Source organism: Cetorhinus maximus, chromosome 21, assembly GCF_964194155.1.
Source record: "Cetorhinus maximus chromosome 21, sCetMax3.hap1.1, whole genome shotgun sequence".
NCBI classification, from domain to species: Eukaryota; Metazoa; Chordata; class Chondrichthyes; order Lamniformes; family Cetorhinidae; genus Cetorhinus; species Cetorhinus maximus.
In genome coordinates this window covers 41,482,492-41,499,770 of record NC_135899.1, presented here as the reverse complement: position 1 = coordinate 41,499,770, position 17,279 = coordinate 41,482,492, and the positions used below count along the sequence as shown (strand labels likewise).

The window sequence follows — 17,279 nt, the reverse complement described above, 5'->3', positions numbered from 1 at the left end:
AAGGAATTATTATTCTTGTGTGCTCGACTTCCTGGTTGGAAGCAGATTAGGGTCCTACACCACAGACCTGAACTGATGTTCCAGGTCATTAACCTTAACTTTTGAATTCAGTAACATAGCAATGAAACTATAATACCTTGGTTGAGAAGTTTTCAAAATTCAATGCATTTGTTAAAAACAGCACAAATAAGAATCAAGAAAGCCAATGAGTAAGAGACACTGAGCAAAGTAAAAGTAGCTTTATTTAAAACCCAGTTATCTTCCAAATGTTTCAAAAGGACAAACCATATGAACTTTCTACTGACAAATAAGGATTATAACTTGACTATAATTAAAAGCTATAACAAATCAGAAGTCAGCCATGTCAATTTTAAGTATAAAATTTAGTTGAATTAGCTCTTTCATTCAAGGTAAAATTTACCATACAATGTATTACACATTATGTAATACATTGTATAAAATAATATTGTTTGAAGTTGGAGAAATGTGCCAGTAGAGGCCAAAGCAGTGCTCCTTAAGCATTCTGGGGCTTTGTGCACACCACACATGCTCAAATGCAGCATCTGCTATCAGTTAAGAGTCACAGTTCTGTATGCACATATCAAGGACAAGCCCAGGCTTTCCTGAGAAGCTGAGGCTTTCAAGTAAAATCTTCAATAAAAATTCAAAACAATTCAATGGAGAGATTTTATTTGGTTATTGCAAAATATGTATTTTATGTTTTTGATTATCTTATTTGGATGATACAAAATTTCAGATAGATATTAATTTTCTACCATTATGGCTGGAAAAGATGTGTTACAGGGTGTAAGACTTGATGTATTCATAGAATGATTATAGCACAGGAGGCATTCAGCCCATCGTATCCATGCTGGTTCCCCTAAGGAACAATTCATGGACTGCCACTGCCCACCCTCTCCCCACATCCCTCCTTTTCAGATATTTAGAAGATGCAGGAAGTTTATAGCACAAGAGGCCACTCTACCCACCATGCCTGCGCCAGCCAAAAAAGGAACCACCCAGCTTAATCCCATTTTCCAGCATTTCGCCCATAGCCATGGAAGTTACAGGACTTCCAGTGCATATCCTAACACCTTTTGAATGAGGGTTTCTGCCTCTACCAGCCTTTCAGGTAGTGAGTTTGAGATTCCCACCACCCTCACGGTGAAAAATGTTCCCACCTCCCCTCTAATCCTTCTACCAATCATTTTAAATCTTTGCCCCCTTGTCACTGACCGCTAAGGGAAATAGGTCCTTCCCATCCACTCTATCCAGGCCCCTCACAACCTTGCACATCTCATATCAAATCTCCCCTCAGCCTCCTCTGTTCCAAGGAGAACAACCCCAGTCTATCTAATCTTTCCTCTTTGCTGCAACTTTCTAGCCCTGGCAACATCCTCGTAAATCTCTTCTGTACCCTATCTAGTGCAATTAAATCCTTTCTGTAATGATAAGTGCATGCGGTACTCAAGTTGAGAGCTTAACTAGTGCATCACAAATAATTAAGTGCAAGTCTCCCTTTACCCATTCCATGGGGTGCGCTGTAGTTGGCCTCCTCCTGGCTGAAAGTTTTCAGTTTCCTTTTCTTTAACCAGTATTCTATGTGGTATATTTAAACTCCAATGGAATTGCTATACATGAAATATGATTCTCCTACTGCTGAAACTGCAGTACTAGAACAAACCAAAACGTACCACCTTATGCCTATGGAGTGCATTGCACCTACCAATATTAAACTCATTCCACTTCTCTTTGGAAGTTTACTTTGGTCTACTAAAGTACCTATCTTGGTATCATCTGCAAAGTTCTCACACTCCTTCTAGGCCTATATCCAAATCATTGCTGGACCATGAACAGAAGTGGCCCCAGAACTGAAACCTGTGGGGATCACTAATCACCCCCAAACATAACTAATCTCCTGTTTTTTTTCCCCCATTTGAATCAATATCTAATCACCTGTTATCGTCCTCCTAATTTCACACATCTTAAATCTTCTCCAGTAATTTCTCATGTGGTACTTTATCTCTCACGTGGAATTTGTCCACAACACGTGGAAACTTCCAATGCTGAAGAATGATGAGCTTTTGAATGCCACTCAAATCCCCAGTCCCAGGCAAAACTGTGCAGGCTATATAGCTTACAGGGATTTCTGAAATGAAATGATTTTCTGGACAGGATTAGTGATTGTTTTCAGAACTGTGCAACTTTTGTTACACAGACCTTAATGAAGTAGAATAGCAGTCAAGGAGAGTATGAGGAAATCCAGGTGATTTCATTGCATCTTGGCTGTTGTGCTTTTTTGGATAGCTTCTATTTCCTCAGTAATATTTCAAGTAATCAGCATTGCTTAACCAACAGCTAACTAATCAGAAGGAAGTGTGCTTGATAAACAGAAGCACTTGCTGTACAAGGTACATTCGTAATAATATTGACAATATAATTTTAACATTGAGCGTTATGAACACTATCCATCATCTTAGTGATACTTCCAAAAATTTCAGCTGCTTAGACATAAGACAACAGCCTCCTGAATCCACAGTCTTCCTTCACAAGTTACATTTTAGCGAATGTTCACCCATGTTCCTCAAAATAGACATGGAGATTTTCCCCAAAGATTATGGGTGCTTGATTCTTCATTTTCCAAGTGTTTATTCATACAAGGAGGGTTTGACATGGAACCTGTGCCATTGCTTTAATTAGTTAAGCCTTGGATTAAGAACTCCCACAATTTCACTTTTAGCATGTGGTTCATAGGTGGGCTGCTCAGCCTGGTACCTTTGAAGAAATGACAGAGTCCAAGTTTATTGGGCGTCAGTTTACTAAAGCCATTTTAAGGCCTGAAACAATTTTGTAATCAAAAAGGGACAATTACTGCAAGAGGCTAGGTAAACAGCTGGCACCAACCAGTACATGATGCTGTCAAATACACCTGGCAAATATCTGAAGTCTATTTACATTATGGCATTTAGATTCAGGTAGGCAAATGGAATATTCCCAGTCCAAAAGACCAGTTGGCAAATCCAACATCTTTAAAATATTTATGGGACAAATATATTTACTGAGATCCAAGAGATTTCAAATGGCTGACCATAAACCTGTACCCTCCATTTTTAGAACACAATGCTGTGATAAAACAGAATACCAGTTTAATAGCCCTGCAATTAATATTCCCTTTCAAGTTCAGTTGTTCTCGCCTCACATGCAGTATTCATCAGGAAGCAGGGTGCTGTATCTCCTAGGCTGCAGCTGCGCATTTGCAGTTTAGTAGGAGCAATGCTCACAACACAACTTTGTTGACAGTTGAGACTGCCCAGAAACAAGTAACTGCAGCATTGTGTTGCATGGATCTTAGCAGAATGTTTTAATTCCTCAGCACTTACTCTCCAGCTTTCAGGACAATGCACGGCGAGGATTGAAACCAAGATCCAATTAAAAAGATGTACAGGCCAAGGTCTGTTGGTTGATTTGGTGGGGGAAGGTATAAGAAAGTGAGCATTTGTGAAAGCACTGCAGACTCGAGTGCAGATGAATTTTTCAAATCTGGACAGAAACTGTGGGTCAGACACTATGGAACTGCACATTAAAATTTCAGAGGCTTTAACTTAAGAAGCTAATTTTAACTGCATGCTGAGATTTCTAATGCAGGAAAGGAACTAGATGCTCTACAAAAGTCATCTTTTAGTTTTCATTTAACCTCGTTTTAAATGATCAGCTTTCAGAACATACAATACTAATCTCAAATACAGATCACAATTACCACAATCAAATTAGGCGTTTTCATGCATGACACTGCTCAAGTTCTTCAATTGTGATCTACCACCCCACCCTTGCATTGGTGCCAGTATCACCATGTAGACAACGTAATCAGGAACAGGCCCCACTGCCTGGGACACTGTCAGGTGTCTCACACCTCAGCCAGAAAGGTGCTCAAGAGCACGCACCATTCAGATGGCGCAAGAGTTAAAGAGACACAGAGAAATAAAGAGAGACACACACAGGGGGTGGGGGGGAAGAGAGAGAGAGAGAGAGAGAGAGAGAGAGAGAGAGAGAGAGAGGGGAGGGGGGAAGAGAAGGCCACCAGAGGGCCACAAAGACGCAAACACTGATCCCTTAAGACCGAGACTTGACATGTCCATTGCATACTCCAGTAAACAAAAAGGCCAATTTAACAATTTTCTTCAAAGGATGCATGAATAGCCAGTTTCATCTTCCATGACTGATCAAGGATAACATTCAGTATTTTCACTTCATGCAACATAGATTGTAGGGTGTGCAGCTAGGGGAATAGAATACAAACCCCAGGAATATTCGAGAGCATGCATTAAACATTGACATGATCCCATTTCTGCTAGAGTAAAATTTTGGTACTGTTCCAGTACAGATACATCATCTAATCCGGCTATGTGGAAAATTGCCCAGGTATGTCCTGTCCACAAAAAGCAGGACAAATCCAATCCGGCCAATTACCTTGCATTGCTTCACTTTGCTGATGATCAAGAGAAGGGAGGGAAAACAGTGGTATATTGGTAATGTCACTGGACTAGTAACCCAGAGATCCAGGTAATGCTCTGGGATACTGGTTAAAATCCCACTATGGTAGCTAGTGGATTTTAAATTCAATTAATCAAAAAAATCTAGAATGAAAGCTTGTTTCAGTAACAATGATCATGAAATCATTATCGATTGTTATAACAACCTAACTAGTTTACTAATGTCCTTTTCCCTAGGAAAGGAAACGTGCCATCTTTGCCTGGCCTACATGTGACTCCAGACCCGCAGCCATGTGGTTAACTCTTAACTGCCCTCAAAGAGCAATTTAGGACGAGCAACAAATGCTGGCCTTTTGTGGTCACATCCCATGAAAGAATAAAGAAAACGATGCTTGTCATCCTGCCACTGCGGTAGGTAAAATGAAGAGCAAAATACTGCAAATCTAGAAACCTTTAAAAAAACCAGAAAATGCTGGAAATACTCAGCAGGACATGCAGCATCTGTGGAGAGAGAAACAGAGTTAACATTTTGGGTTGATGACTTTTCATCAGAATTGGGAAAAGTTAGAGATCTAATAGATTTTGAGCAAGGTATGGGCGAGACGAGGACAAAAGGAAGGTCTGTGATAGGGTGGAAAGACAAGAGAAACTAAATGACTAAACAGTTTGTCTTACAGGGTCAAAAGGAATTGAGATGGGGCAAGAAAAGAAACAAAAGATGTGCCTAGAGAGTTGTGCTACTGTCTGAAAGCAAAAACAGGATAAAAACCTAAACATCCAAAGGAAACAAAATTGGGAGATAGGGTTTACAGTCCAAAATTGCTTTACTCAATGCTGAATCTGGAAGGCTCAACGGTGTCTTATCGAAATTGAGGTGCTGTTCCTCAAGTGCACATTGAGCTTCACTAAAACAGTGCAGCAGACCAAAGATGGTGATGTCAATGAGAGCAAGGTGGAAAATTAAAATGACAGGCCACTGGAAGCTCAGGATTAGTGCTTGTGGGTAGAACAGAGGTGTTCTATAAAGCAGTCACCCAACTGGCGTTTGGTCTCCCCAATGTAGACAGCACATTGTAAGCAGCGAATACAGTATACTAAATTGAAAAGAAGGACATGTAAATCGCTGCTTCACCTGGAAAGATTGGTGCCTTGGATGCTGAGGTGTAAAAGGGAGGTTGTTACATTTGCGTTTGCATAGCAAGGTGCCATGGGAAATGAACAAAGTGTTGGGGGTGACCAAGAAACTAAATCATGCCCTGAAGTAGGGATCCATATTACAAAGAGGAGCTATGGAAATGGTCAATTTACTGTGGGATAGAAAAGAACTCGAGAGATCAGGATTCAAAGGAGTCTAGATATATGGAACCACAGAAATTAGGTTTTAGATTTTACAAGGGGACACCAGTGTGTGCACAGAAGCAACAACCATTAGAGGATGGTGGGTGCAGAATATATGGAAATAACTGTTCCAGGAGGCAGGGAGGGCAACAGGGTTGGCAAATTCATAACAGAATTACAGAAATATTCCTCAATCTCATCCACCATCAAATAAGAGGCAGCACTGCGGAAGATGTTTTGTACCAACCAGATGGCGTCCATTCCTTTAGTTTCAGAAAATGGCATCACCTACTCCGAAATATTCTGCATAAAAGGTAGAGTTACATGGTGAGAGATTTTACAGTTTTGCCATTGCATTCTAATTATACACAATTCCAATCTGACTGAGAAGAATCTCCTGATCCTAGATCTCAAATTCCTGGCCAGTTCTGCATAAGAATATCCATCATTGCCAGACATTAGAAAAAGGCAGCATATTCTGTTTTATGTTTATTTTGTTGGAAACAGCAATCTAAGAAATTTCCTCTAGTCCATAACAACCTGCTGGGGTCTCATGATGTTAGACTGACTTTTACTGCACACTGGAGACAATACCTTTAAACAATGCAAATCCAGCAGCACAAAGAGCCCAACATGATCCAGATGCAATAGCTGTTTCAGCTATTCTGCTTTTTATACTGGCTTCAACAAAAGGTCTGAGCTCACAGGAGTCTCCTTATCTCCCACTTGCAGGAGGGGACAGATTAATCATTCTAACCAAACGTAGCAACATTTCACTCCCAGGAGCAGTCTGCAATCTTTCCAGTGTAATATAGCTTTCTGCAGAATTTTTAACCAAATAGAACAGGTCAGAATTTTTAAAAATGCATGTGCTTTATAATAAAGGCAGTTCTTACTTCACTGTTCTGTGGCAGAATGGGTCCATCAGTAAGTGAAGCACACATAAAAGTATTACAATTCACCAGATATTGGGCCAATTGCTAAACCTCTCGTTCTTTAAACAGTACTCAATTTATCAGAATATCAGAGTTCCTGCACATGCAGACGCAACTATAATCTCCAGGAACCTCCTGAAGGGACACAGTGCTGTTTCAGTAGCACCTTGTTCCTAGTACTCTACACCTCTTGCTGCAACATCAAGTAAAATTATCTAATTTAGATTTGGAAATATTTATTTATCATTCCTTATTGGCACTTGTCTTTACCGATACTGCCTTGCCAGTGTTAAGGGTATGTATTGCCCATCACATGCTCTCCAAGGTAAATCTTATAGCATGAACTGGAGTCACACATAGGTCTGGCAGTGAATCATTTGGGTTTCACAACAATCAAGAAGATTCAATGATCATTTTCTGAAGCCCGTCCATAAATTGAGATTTATTGATTTGAGACTGTAGGACTTGAACTTTAGTTCAAAGTTGCAAATTCAGTAACATACCCAATAACTGGATTACTACATTGTACCCAACTCAGATAATCTGATGGTTGTTTTTGTAAATACTAAATTCCCACTTTACAGTATCATTTAAGTTGCTAGTTTCAACTGATTGCAAATTCAAATCTTTTCAGGGTAAAAAAAACTTAGTGGACTGTACCCACCCTCGCATCCCATGACTACGTTTGCTGCCATTTCAAGAAACACAAAGACAAGGAGTTTGTTTGTAGTTTTTGAAGACAACGTAGAGGAATGGGAAAGTTTTGTTTGTTTGTGGTCTCCATTTGTAACTGCAATGCCTGAAGCTCCACTGCAACACTTCTCATTTCAATAAGTTTTGAACTCCTCAGTTAGTTATTGCCTTTGTGCTATGGAAAAGGTTTCTAATAAAAGCTTAATTGCAGAATTAGAGTAACAGCAGACATAAAAACAGAACTAATAAAGGAGAGAGCAGTGTAAGCCTGCAAGTGAGGCTACTCAGGTTGAACAGTGACATTCCATTTGAATAGGGGTTCGTGACAGAGCCAGACTGCATGTCTTACACCACAATTCGTAGAAGGGTTGTGTTTCCTAATCCAATATCAACGTTGGACAGATCATTTACAAGAGTGTCAGTACAAAACACATTTTGATCAATCTTTGAGGTAGCAAAATTCAATTAACTCCTTGATCCAAAGGTAAATAACCAGCAAATGTTTATCGGTGGCCACCTGCAAAGGCATCAGATTCCACCTCATTAAATATTGGAGTCACTACATCACTCTCATCCAATACAGTTGTGAACAGCTAACCCTTATTTCATCAGACACTTCATGAAGAAATACCCCTTTCTCAGCGAGTAGCTTGGATCAATTCAGTGGTTTTCTTCATCCAGACCCGTCGTTCAAAAAGGCACCATGCAATGATCATAGTGGAAACCTGGAGACATTTACAAAATAGCAGTGTGCAAATGTACATACATACCCAGCCAGACTTCCCAGTTCTCCAAGGATGCAGACTTCAGCAGGGGTTACTACCCTGTGCCTGCAAAGGGAAAAAACTGGTAAGGGCTCAACAATTTGGAACTAAGTGCATTAGGGTGGTAAAAGCAGTTCAAGTACTTCCATGCAAATTAGACTTATATTACACACAAGGGCAGCATGCAACTCAAGCTTTTATATAAATTGAAACAAACTTCAGAATTAAAGTTTGAAAAATAGATACAGTAAAAATAAATTAGTCTTAAATAGGCAAAATCTAAAATACATTTTATTAGTGCTTGAGGACGAAACCAATTTCCTTTTAAAGCTTTACCTGGACTGATCTATTTTTGTGTGCTTTGTTTCAAGTTTAAATTTAAAGCATTCAGCGTTTAGCAAGAGTTGCATTACATTCATATTATGATGGGCAAATTTAGACTCTTTAATCAAGACAGGGTTAAAACAGAACAAGTTTATCACTAGTTAACACTAATTAGAAATTTATTTGCCTGTTTTCCTATTTTAATGTTTGGAAGTTTACATTTTTAACCATTTATAACTATAATAGTTACCAAGAAAGGCTGTATATACACATCAGTGCCTTAAAATTACAGATTTAGCATTACTGTTACCTTGTGCATTTTGCGAGGTGGTTAAGGTTTAGTCATCCGTCCTGCGATATATTCCTTTAAAAAAATCAGCCATCATCTTTCATTTCATCATAAAGACATTGAGCCCTGTAAACTGACTGGGATTGCCGAGACTTAGTCACATTAACACTGAAAATTGCAAATACATTTTAAAATTCAGTATAGAAAGACATTAACGTTTTGTATTCGTTAACCTTGTGTGGTTTTTTTTGGTTTTTGTTGTTAACTGTTGCACTGCAGTGCTCAAGACTCCTCTGGTTGGGCCCCATATGGGGTAGTGTCAGACGTATGATTTAATGGTGTTAGTCACAATATAGAATCTACAAGGAATATTTTGTCTTTTAACAGTTTTATGGTGAAGCAGTGGTCTTACCTCTATCTTCTTTACGTTTTGCTCACAGATAACATGCTGGCATAAACAAGTCCGTTATATTTATTTTAGCAAGATGAAACCGTCTGTGTTTGTTTATTTCACCATTTCTGTACATATTAACCAAGATTTACCAAAATCCATGCAACAGGTTTAACAGATTTGCTTTTAACTTTCAACTCATCCCAAGGACTTTAACCAAGCTAGTTTTTTTTGGTAAAATGAAATAATTAGAACAGAGGTCTTTAAAGTTTATATAGTGAGAATGTTTATTGTACCGCAGAAAAAGAGTTTTATATTTCTAAGGAAAAAAGGGAATTCAGTTTAGTTCTATACAAAAGAATTGAACTTTATTGACAAACTGCTGCAAACGTGTTTGACAAATGTTTAGCTACCTATTTAGGCCAGCTCACACAAGGAGTGCAATGCATATTTATGTCCAGGCACAGATTTCAAGGACAACAGACAATTGTGGTTATAAATTTCCAACTACATACATGAACTCATTTTAGCTGCAGTGTCCCTTTTTACATCAGCAAACAGACCCTCTCGAAAATTGCCAGAAGCACAAAAGGCTAAAAGAAAACCATGAAGAGATGGGGAGGGGAGAATGAAATGAAGAAATAAACCTCCTTAATTTCAACAATTATTTCCGACTCTGGTGGACTATATTTACCCTGCTCAAATTCCAAATCTTAAAAGCAAGAGAATTTGCCAATATTTGAATATCAGGATCCCAACTACCCACATATGTGAACCCACAACGCCCTTACTGCAAATGGCAGCTGAGACACAACTGAAGACATTCTCCCAGTTACTCCAAGTTAACTCGTCCTCGCTAAGCTGTCCTCAAACACCACCCCCAATTATAAAACGGGAGGGAAAAAGCCAAAGTTGCTAGAGCCCCATCACTGTCACATCACAAGGATCCCGAGGCAAACATGTTGGCACCTGTGGCTGTTGATATCACAAACCATCCACCCGCTGAGTAAATGCAATGGTGGCAAGGCCTTACTCATAATTCATTGTTTATATCACACAAACTCAGTACATCTTGTGAGAACAGGCATACGACTCTAGGTCAAGGTGAACCCCAAGTGAAACTACCAGAGGGGAAAATAAATTCACCCCCACAGATCAGCCTAAACACAGTCACTGATGCTGCAGCTTCTGTAAGAATATCAGAACCAAAAGGGGTCCTATGGCAGGACTGAAAACAAGGTGACTGAAGCTTTTCAGTCTTCAATCTGAATTTAATGAAAGTAAGCGCGAAGAAACGTATGGGGTACAGTGGCTAAGAGCAGCAAGCAAGAGTCAGACGATCTGTGCAAATGAAGCTGCCTGTCAAGAGCACTGCACAACTGGGAGAAGGCCAAAGCTATGGAGTGCACATTTATGTATTTTCCATAATTCACCAGCCCATTGGGAGAACACCATCAGTTGGTCTTTGTACTGAACAAACATATACCATTGCGGCTTGTGTTTTTTTGCAAATTATTAGCAAGATTTTAAAAAATCATTTGCAATGGTGACAAATCAGCTTTCACTGTCAGAGCTAAAATCATTGCATGTGGGGACTCTTAAAAAAAGTCAACCTCAAAGAGGTCCTTAAAAAAAAAATCAAAATCAAATGTACACAACATCCTTTTATAAAATCCTAAACATTTACTTCTCTGGTTTGGAAGTGCTCCAAGTGACAATGAAATATTGTCCAATTGAGTTAAAAACACTGGATTTATACTGGGCCCCAAAAACTAAAGACATGTAGGTAGCAGCAAAATGATTAGCAAACCATCTTGAATAAAAAATCAATTTTGTAATGAAGCAGAGGGCGAATGGAATGTGAGGATCCAATTTGACAGGTTTAAAATGCAGCTCATGTAAATCCAATGGGATTCTGCAACTTTGAAGATCATTTAAACATTGTACGTAATTAACAGAAATAAGTCATGGTAAACAAGTCTAAAAATACCTACATAGCAGAATGAAATTCAAATGGCAAATAAAAGCCACCTTTACACGTACATGTAAATTGACAGATGCGTCAACAGTATAAAAACAAAAACAAAGCATTCTAATCATATGGGTTTAGCTGGAACTTGCTGCCCTCTAATTTATTGAAACATATCATGCCAGAGTTGCACTACCATGAGTTTTAGTTATCTAAACATGTACATAAACCAGTCTGCCCAATAAATGTCCAGAGTAGAAAACAAATGGACTATTACTTGTCTCACAGTTGATAACAAGATGGTGACCACAGAAGATTGAAGCAATTTATAAGGATGCACACATGGTCAGAGGCCAGACTTAGTATCTCCCATAGGGATGGTCTCTGTACATTCCCTTGAGTGGCCTTGCTGGTGCCTTCAGGCTTGCTCGTCCTGCATTCCAATCCTCTTGCCCTGCAACACAGAAGATAAACAGATTTGCATTACATACAAACCAGTGCCTAAAGAGCAAGCTCTATATGCTACAATACATACACCTCTACTAGTGCCTGACTTGAAGAGCAATCACATAATAAATGTACAGGCAAAAAAAATTATACTCTTGCTGTATCCTAACAAAGTGAGTTTAACACCACAGATTGTAAAAACTCTTTCCTGATCCCCAACCACCAGCAACTCAGTAATCCTGTAATCAGGTTGATGAGCATTGGAGTGTGATTATCTTTTAACCTGAAACAAGTACAAAATGGGCAAGAAAAATGCCTCAGCAACCCTGCTGGGATACAGATTGGACACGTACTGCTCTGGGAAAGCTATCAACTCACAAACACACACACATCCTACATCGTGGAAGGAAAGGAAACAAAATCAACACAAATTTAACTACTAGTCCTTACAGGGTCCCAAGAATGGTACATTACACTGGGAAATCAAACCTGATGCTTTCTGGTCCTCCTTGTTGCAGAAAGAGATAGGTATTTAAATGGGCCAGTTGCATGTTTGCAGTGTGTGTGTGTGTGTGATCTCACCATGCATATACGGGTATTCACATGTGCAGTAAGTGTTCAATGAAAATACGCAGCACAGTTGCACATAATCTGTGTCCACATGGGGAGAGGGAGTGAGGAGAATTAGCCACAGGATCTAAGGCAGTCGACATCTCAGGTCTTCACAGGTCAGTATCATTGCTTAATCCAGGTTTTAGACCATCAAAATTAAAGTGCAATCATAAATGCATTCCCCCATTTTGGGGCTTATGCTGGTCACGGCTTCAAACAGCTTCAGGAAACACAAAGATTACAATAACCTGCTGTAGAATTAGCCCACTTCAGGTTTAAGATTGACTGGAGTAAAAACTTGTTACTGGACAGAACTGGCAATTTCAGTTCATTAGCTAAAGATAACCCACACAATACCCTTTGCTGAAATTAATTTGATTGTAGCTAAACTTGTCCATTTATACTTAACTGCAGCATGGCATGATAGATTCTGAATTCCAACCTTCCCAGAGAAGATGAAACCATCTGAGTGAGGCTCCCCACACTACACAGCAGTATATGCTCTCACTAGCGAGCAAAAATTCAGACAATTAGCTGCACTTCGACCACATCATTCACTCACTTGCTATGCAGAACCACTGAACTTAAGAGAAATACATTCCCATAAATTCACTGGATTTCCAATCCAGCTAGACATGGTCACAGTTAGGACCGGCATCTGGCAACATACAATCACAAGTAAACACACTGTATTTCTAAATACCAGTGCAATTTAAACAATGATATCACACGAATACCAGCTCCCAATCACAACTGTGGACACATCCCGCAGAAAATCCAATCAGCAGTCCTGTAATAACCAAAATCTCAGGACAGCAGAGGACAGGCACAGAGGCTCATGCCCAAACGTGCAAGCACAACACAAATAGGGGAGAAGCAGCATATCTGTGTACGGAAAAGAAATGAATCCACACACAGCAACTAGATGATTCAGGGAGGTACGGTAAAGCCCCACTATCCGCAACTTCCTCTTTCGCAAATTTGCTGCAAAAGTCTTTGCACACCACATCGTCCATTGTGGGCCCAAATGTTCAATTATCTGCAGTTTTAAACATAGAATAGACACTAACTTTAGAAAACACTGAAAGAAAAAAATGCCTAAATGAAGTTAAAAAAACAGGTGTCCGTGACGTATTTCCTGCAGTAGTAAGTATGCACTGCACGTGTGTCATCTGTCATTTGCACATGGGCGTTCCTTGTTGCTATGATTTAATTCCTGATCACAGTCCACCACTCACGAGTACAGTAAGTGCGACAAACATTACATTGTTCTTGTTTAAGTAAATTTCTCTTTAAATTTATTAACAGCGTAGCCTTTGATCCTTTACACGTCAAATTTACAAAGTCTGGAACCTACCTAATTGACTCCCATCGTAAAGTATGTTTGTTGCTCACAATTTCACTGTTTGCAAGGTTTCGCGGGAACAAAACTTTCACGAACGACGGTACTTTACTGTACCAAGCCCCCACACATTTGGATGTCCAGTCACTAAAATTTTAGGGCAAAGATTAAAAAGACCCTTCTTGGGTTAAAGGAGTCAGGTTACAGATCAGCCATGTTGTACATTAATGGCAGAACTAGATGAATGGCCTACTCTTATTCCGATGCAACAGCTCTTGCAACAGCTCTGGAGGACATTATATCATCAGTCCACCACCATTTTATTTTAGGTGACCCGGTGGTTTTGAGCTGGGAAACTTAGTTTTTAAACATGCTCACATCTCAACAGGCAAAGATGAGAGCTGCAATGATGAGCCAACCACAGCAAGAAAACATCAAGATAAACTGAGCATTCAATAACTTGCACATCATACCTCGTCTCAGCTGTGGCTCAGCTGGAAGCACCCTAGAGTCTGAACCACAAAGTTCCAGGTTCAAGACCCTCTCCAGCGCTTGAAAAGAGAAAAAAAACAAGGCAGACACTCCAGCGTAGTACTGAGGGAGCAATGCACTGTTGGAGGTGCCGTCTTTTGGATGAGGCGTTAAACAGAGGCCCCACCTGCCTGCTCAGATGGATATATAAGATCCCACGGCATTATTTCAAAGAGTAATTTGAAATACTCTGGGGGAAAGACACCCCAATGTCATGTCCAATATTTATCCCTCAATTATCATAAAAAGAGAGATTATCTAGTGACTATCGCATTGCTGCTTTGGGAGTTTGCTGAGTGCATATTGGTTGCCCTACTACAATAGGAACTATACTTCAAAAGTACTTAATTGGCTGAAAAATGCTTTAAGACATCCAGTGATCTTGAAAAGCACTACACATTCATGCATGCCATTCTTTTTTTATGCTTAATGACTGAAAGCAACACCTATCTGGGAGTGGAATGATCATTTGGTAATGAGTTCAATTCGCTGCATTTATTCTGCATACAAGAACCTCAGCCTGTCCTTTTCTGTTTTGGCAACACTCTTCATATCAACCCCCACTTGGCCAGCCAAATATTCCACCTTCCATACACGTTGAAGGAGAGACTCTGGAACATGTTGAGCACTTCCCACATCTCTCTTGAAAGACCACCACTGACAAGAAGATCCAACATCGGATCAACTGCGCCAGCTCAGCCTTCCACAAACTACACCAGTGTTTGTTTGACAACAGACCTCAAGTCAACACAAGTCCTAGTGTACACAGCAATTGTCATCACCACACTCCTGTACTGCAGTGAGACCTGGACTGCGTATCAGTGACACGTAAGGGCACTGGAGAAATTCTACCAGCAATGCTTCTACTCCATCTTCCAGATTCAATAGGAGAACATCCAAGCAAACGCTTCTTGAAGCCAGTCCACAAGCATTCAGGCAAAAATCCAAAATCAACTATGATGGACTGGACACTGGGTCCAGATGGCCAAAACTGTCTCCCCGCCAGATCCTGTTTTTTCAACAGGGAGGACAAAGAAAACACTTCCAAGACACGCAAACTCTCCTTGAAGTGCAGTAGCATTGACATTAATGCCTGGGAGGAGTTTGCTATCAATTGTTCAAAATTACAACAACTTGTTCATCAAACTGCATCACACTTTGAACCTGTGTCTAAATGATAAGGCAGAGCGACAGCTGAGATGAAAGAAAAGGAAGCAAATCCTGCACTCCAGATCCCACTACCTTGTGGGTCTTCCTGCCCCATGTGCCCAAAGATCAGTGGGTCAAGAATCGGCCTGTTCAGTCACATGAAGACACATGGCAGAAACTTGCATCCCTGAGTAGACATCATTCTCGAATTGAGAGTCAGCCGCCACTGAAGAGACAGTAGCTACACTTGGTACAACTTGTAATAAAACCAAAGTGAATCACATGCAAACTCTTTCAATAAAGTACTAATTCACTTCAGTTGCCTGCCAATCTCACAGCTTGTTTACAACAATGTGGTAGAAAAATCAATTATGACTCTCACTTTCAAATGCATATCATCAATGCAGCATTGGACCAGTTCCAAAGGGATAACTCCCATTCACTCACCATAATCCTCATAAGTTTCTTGCACTTCTCCATGTCCATAATCAAAATATTCAGCGTCACTGCAGCAATAAGAAATATTAAAAAAAGATGTCACAGGGTGAGGTGCTTAAATCTTTGCTGAGCACACAGGTTTTTTTAAGCAACTCATTTGCTTTCTTAGTTCCACATTAAATTGGGCAATATGCCATTACAAAATCTATGACTTATGTTTAAATAGCTTTTTCCCCCACAATGACTGGAATATCAGAATTCTGCAAATAGTGCAGACCACAAAAATGCACATCTAATCCCAATCATAACCTAAATCCCACTGCGATGCATTCCTCAACTCTGTTCTACAAATGCAATGAGTACCACTTACATCTATAATTTTATGCTAACCGTACTGTGGATCTGTAGCACTTTGGACTACAGCTCCAACAGCAGCAACGCCTTCTTCCTTCCAAAGCGAGGTCCTGACTCAAGAACAATGTAGCAACCTCTCAGGAGAACAAAAGCAAACATTTGAATAGACAAACTTGGGGGGTAGGGATTGAAGAGATATTTGCCTACTGGGGTCCCATTCTTAGGACAGTCTGTATCACTGTCCAGTGAAATCACATGAACCCCACACTCACTTGTGTGGTAATCAGTCTACATTACAGACCAACAGGTCCCTGTTGACAAGTTATAAATTACAATAAGAGAAAGGCCCCATTCTACAAATTAGCGCCTTCAAGACTGAAGTACCAACCAATGTAATTCCTTTTTAATGAGTGCGAGTGCAGTCATGGGTTGAATCAGGAATTTATAAAAAAACACATTTCCACTGACGATCATTACCTTCTGCAAAAATCCCCTACTCTACTTACCCCTGGGATTGGTCATAATAGTTTTCGTAACTGTCATAATTTTGCTCTGCGTATCCATCATCATAGCCCTGCAATGTTTAAATACAAATGCTCAGTTAACTCCCACTGGCATACCACATATTCATAACATTCATCATTACTGATTTTACAAGACTAATTTATTTTCAAGAGCAGAGTCTTCACTCCCCTCCCAGAATGAAAAATAACTTGCGTCAGAAACTCCAAATCAAAGCAGGTTCTTTCATAATTAAAGAGCTGCACTGCTACTGTGTAGAGATATTCGATATTACACAAGGGAAGTGAGACTCCAGCATAATTATTTCAAACTACATAGTACCCAAAGCCTGAATTAACTATAAATATTCATCTCAAATATATTTTACTCAGGGCCAGAAACAACCAAAGCACCTGCCTGTATGCAAACTAGCTAATTCTGCACTGGCCATTTATCAGAATGCTACAAAAACCATGGAATATGGCATTGATTTCCAATACCAAATATTCTTTTTAATACACTGGCTCTAGATTTCCCACCTGTATAAATACCTTTAAATACTGTTTGCTATGATTGAATCATTTGTGTCAGATGAGCAGCAACACCAGTATAACTAGGCTGCTGGTTTTACTTCAAATCTGACATTACAGGCATGGGAGAGTTCAGTCCCTTCAATAGAATTACAGCTTCCACTTTAAGCACTATTTAGACT

The 17,279-nt window shown here is 39.8% G+C and overlaps 1 protein-coding gene across 1 annotated transcript in view; it reads right to left on the bottom strand.

Annotated features, from left to right (window-relative positions):
* Positions 1-224: 224 nt before the first annotated feature.
* Positions 225-17,279, bottom strand: part of LOC144695846 (KH domain-containing, RNA-binding, signal transduction-associated protein 2-like) — a 31,593-nt gene continuing 14,538 nt past the window's right edge. The window contains exons 7-11 of the mRNA XM_078566875.1: positions 16,573-16,640; positions 15,722-15,780; positions 8,855-11,647; positions 8,227-8,286; positions 225-2,775 (exon numbers count right to left, since the gene is read on the bottom strand). Coding sequence (XP_078423001.1) covers positions 11,553-11,647; positions 15,722-15,780; positions 16,573-16,640 — 222 coding nt within the window. The 3' untranslated portion in view covers positions 225-2,775; positions 8,227-8,286; positions 8,855-11,552. The remainder of the gene's footprint in view (positions 2,776-8,226; positions 8,287-8,854; positions 11,648-15,721; positions 15,781-16,572; positions 16,641-17,279) is intronic.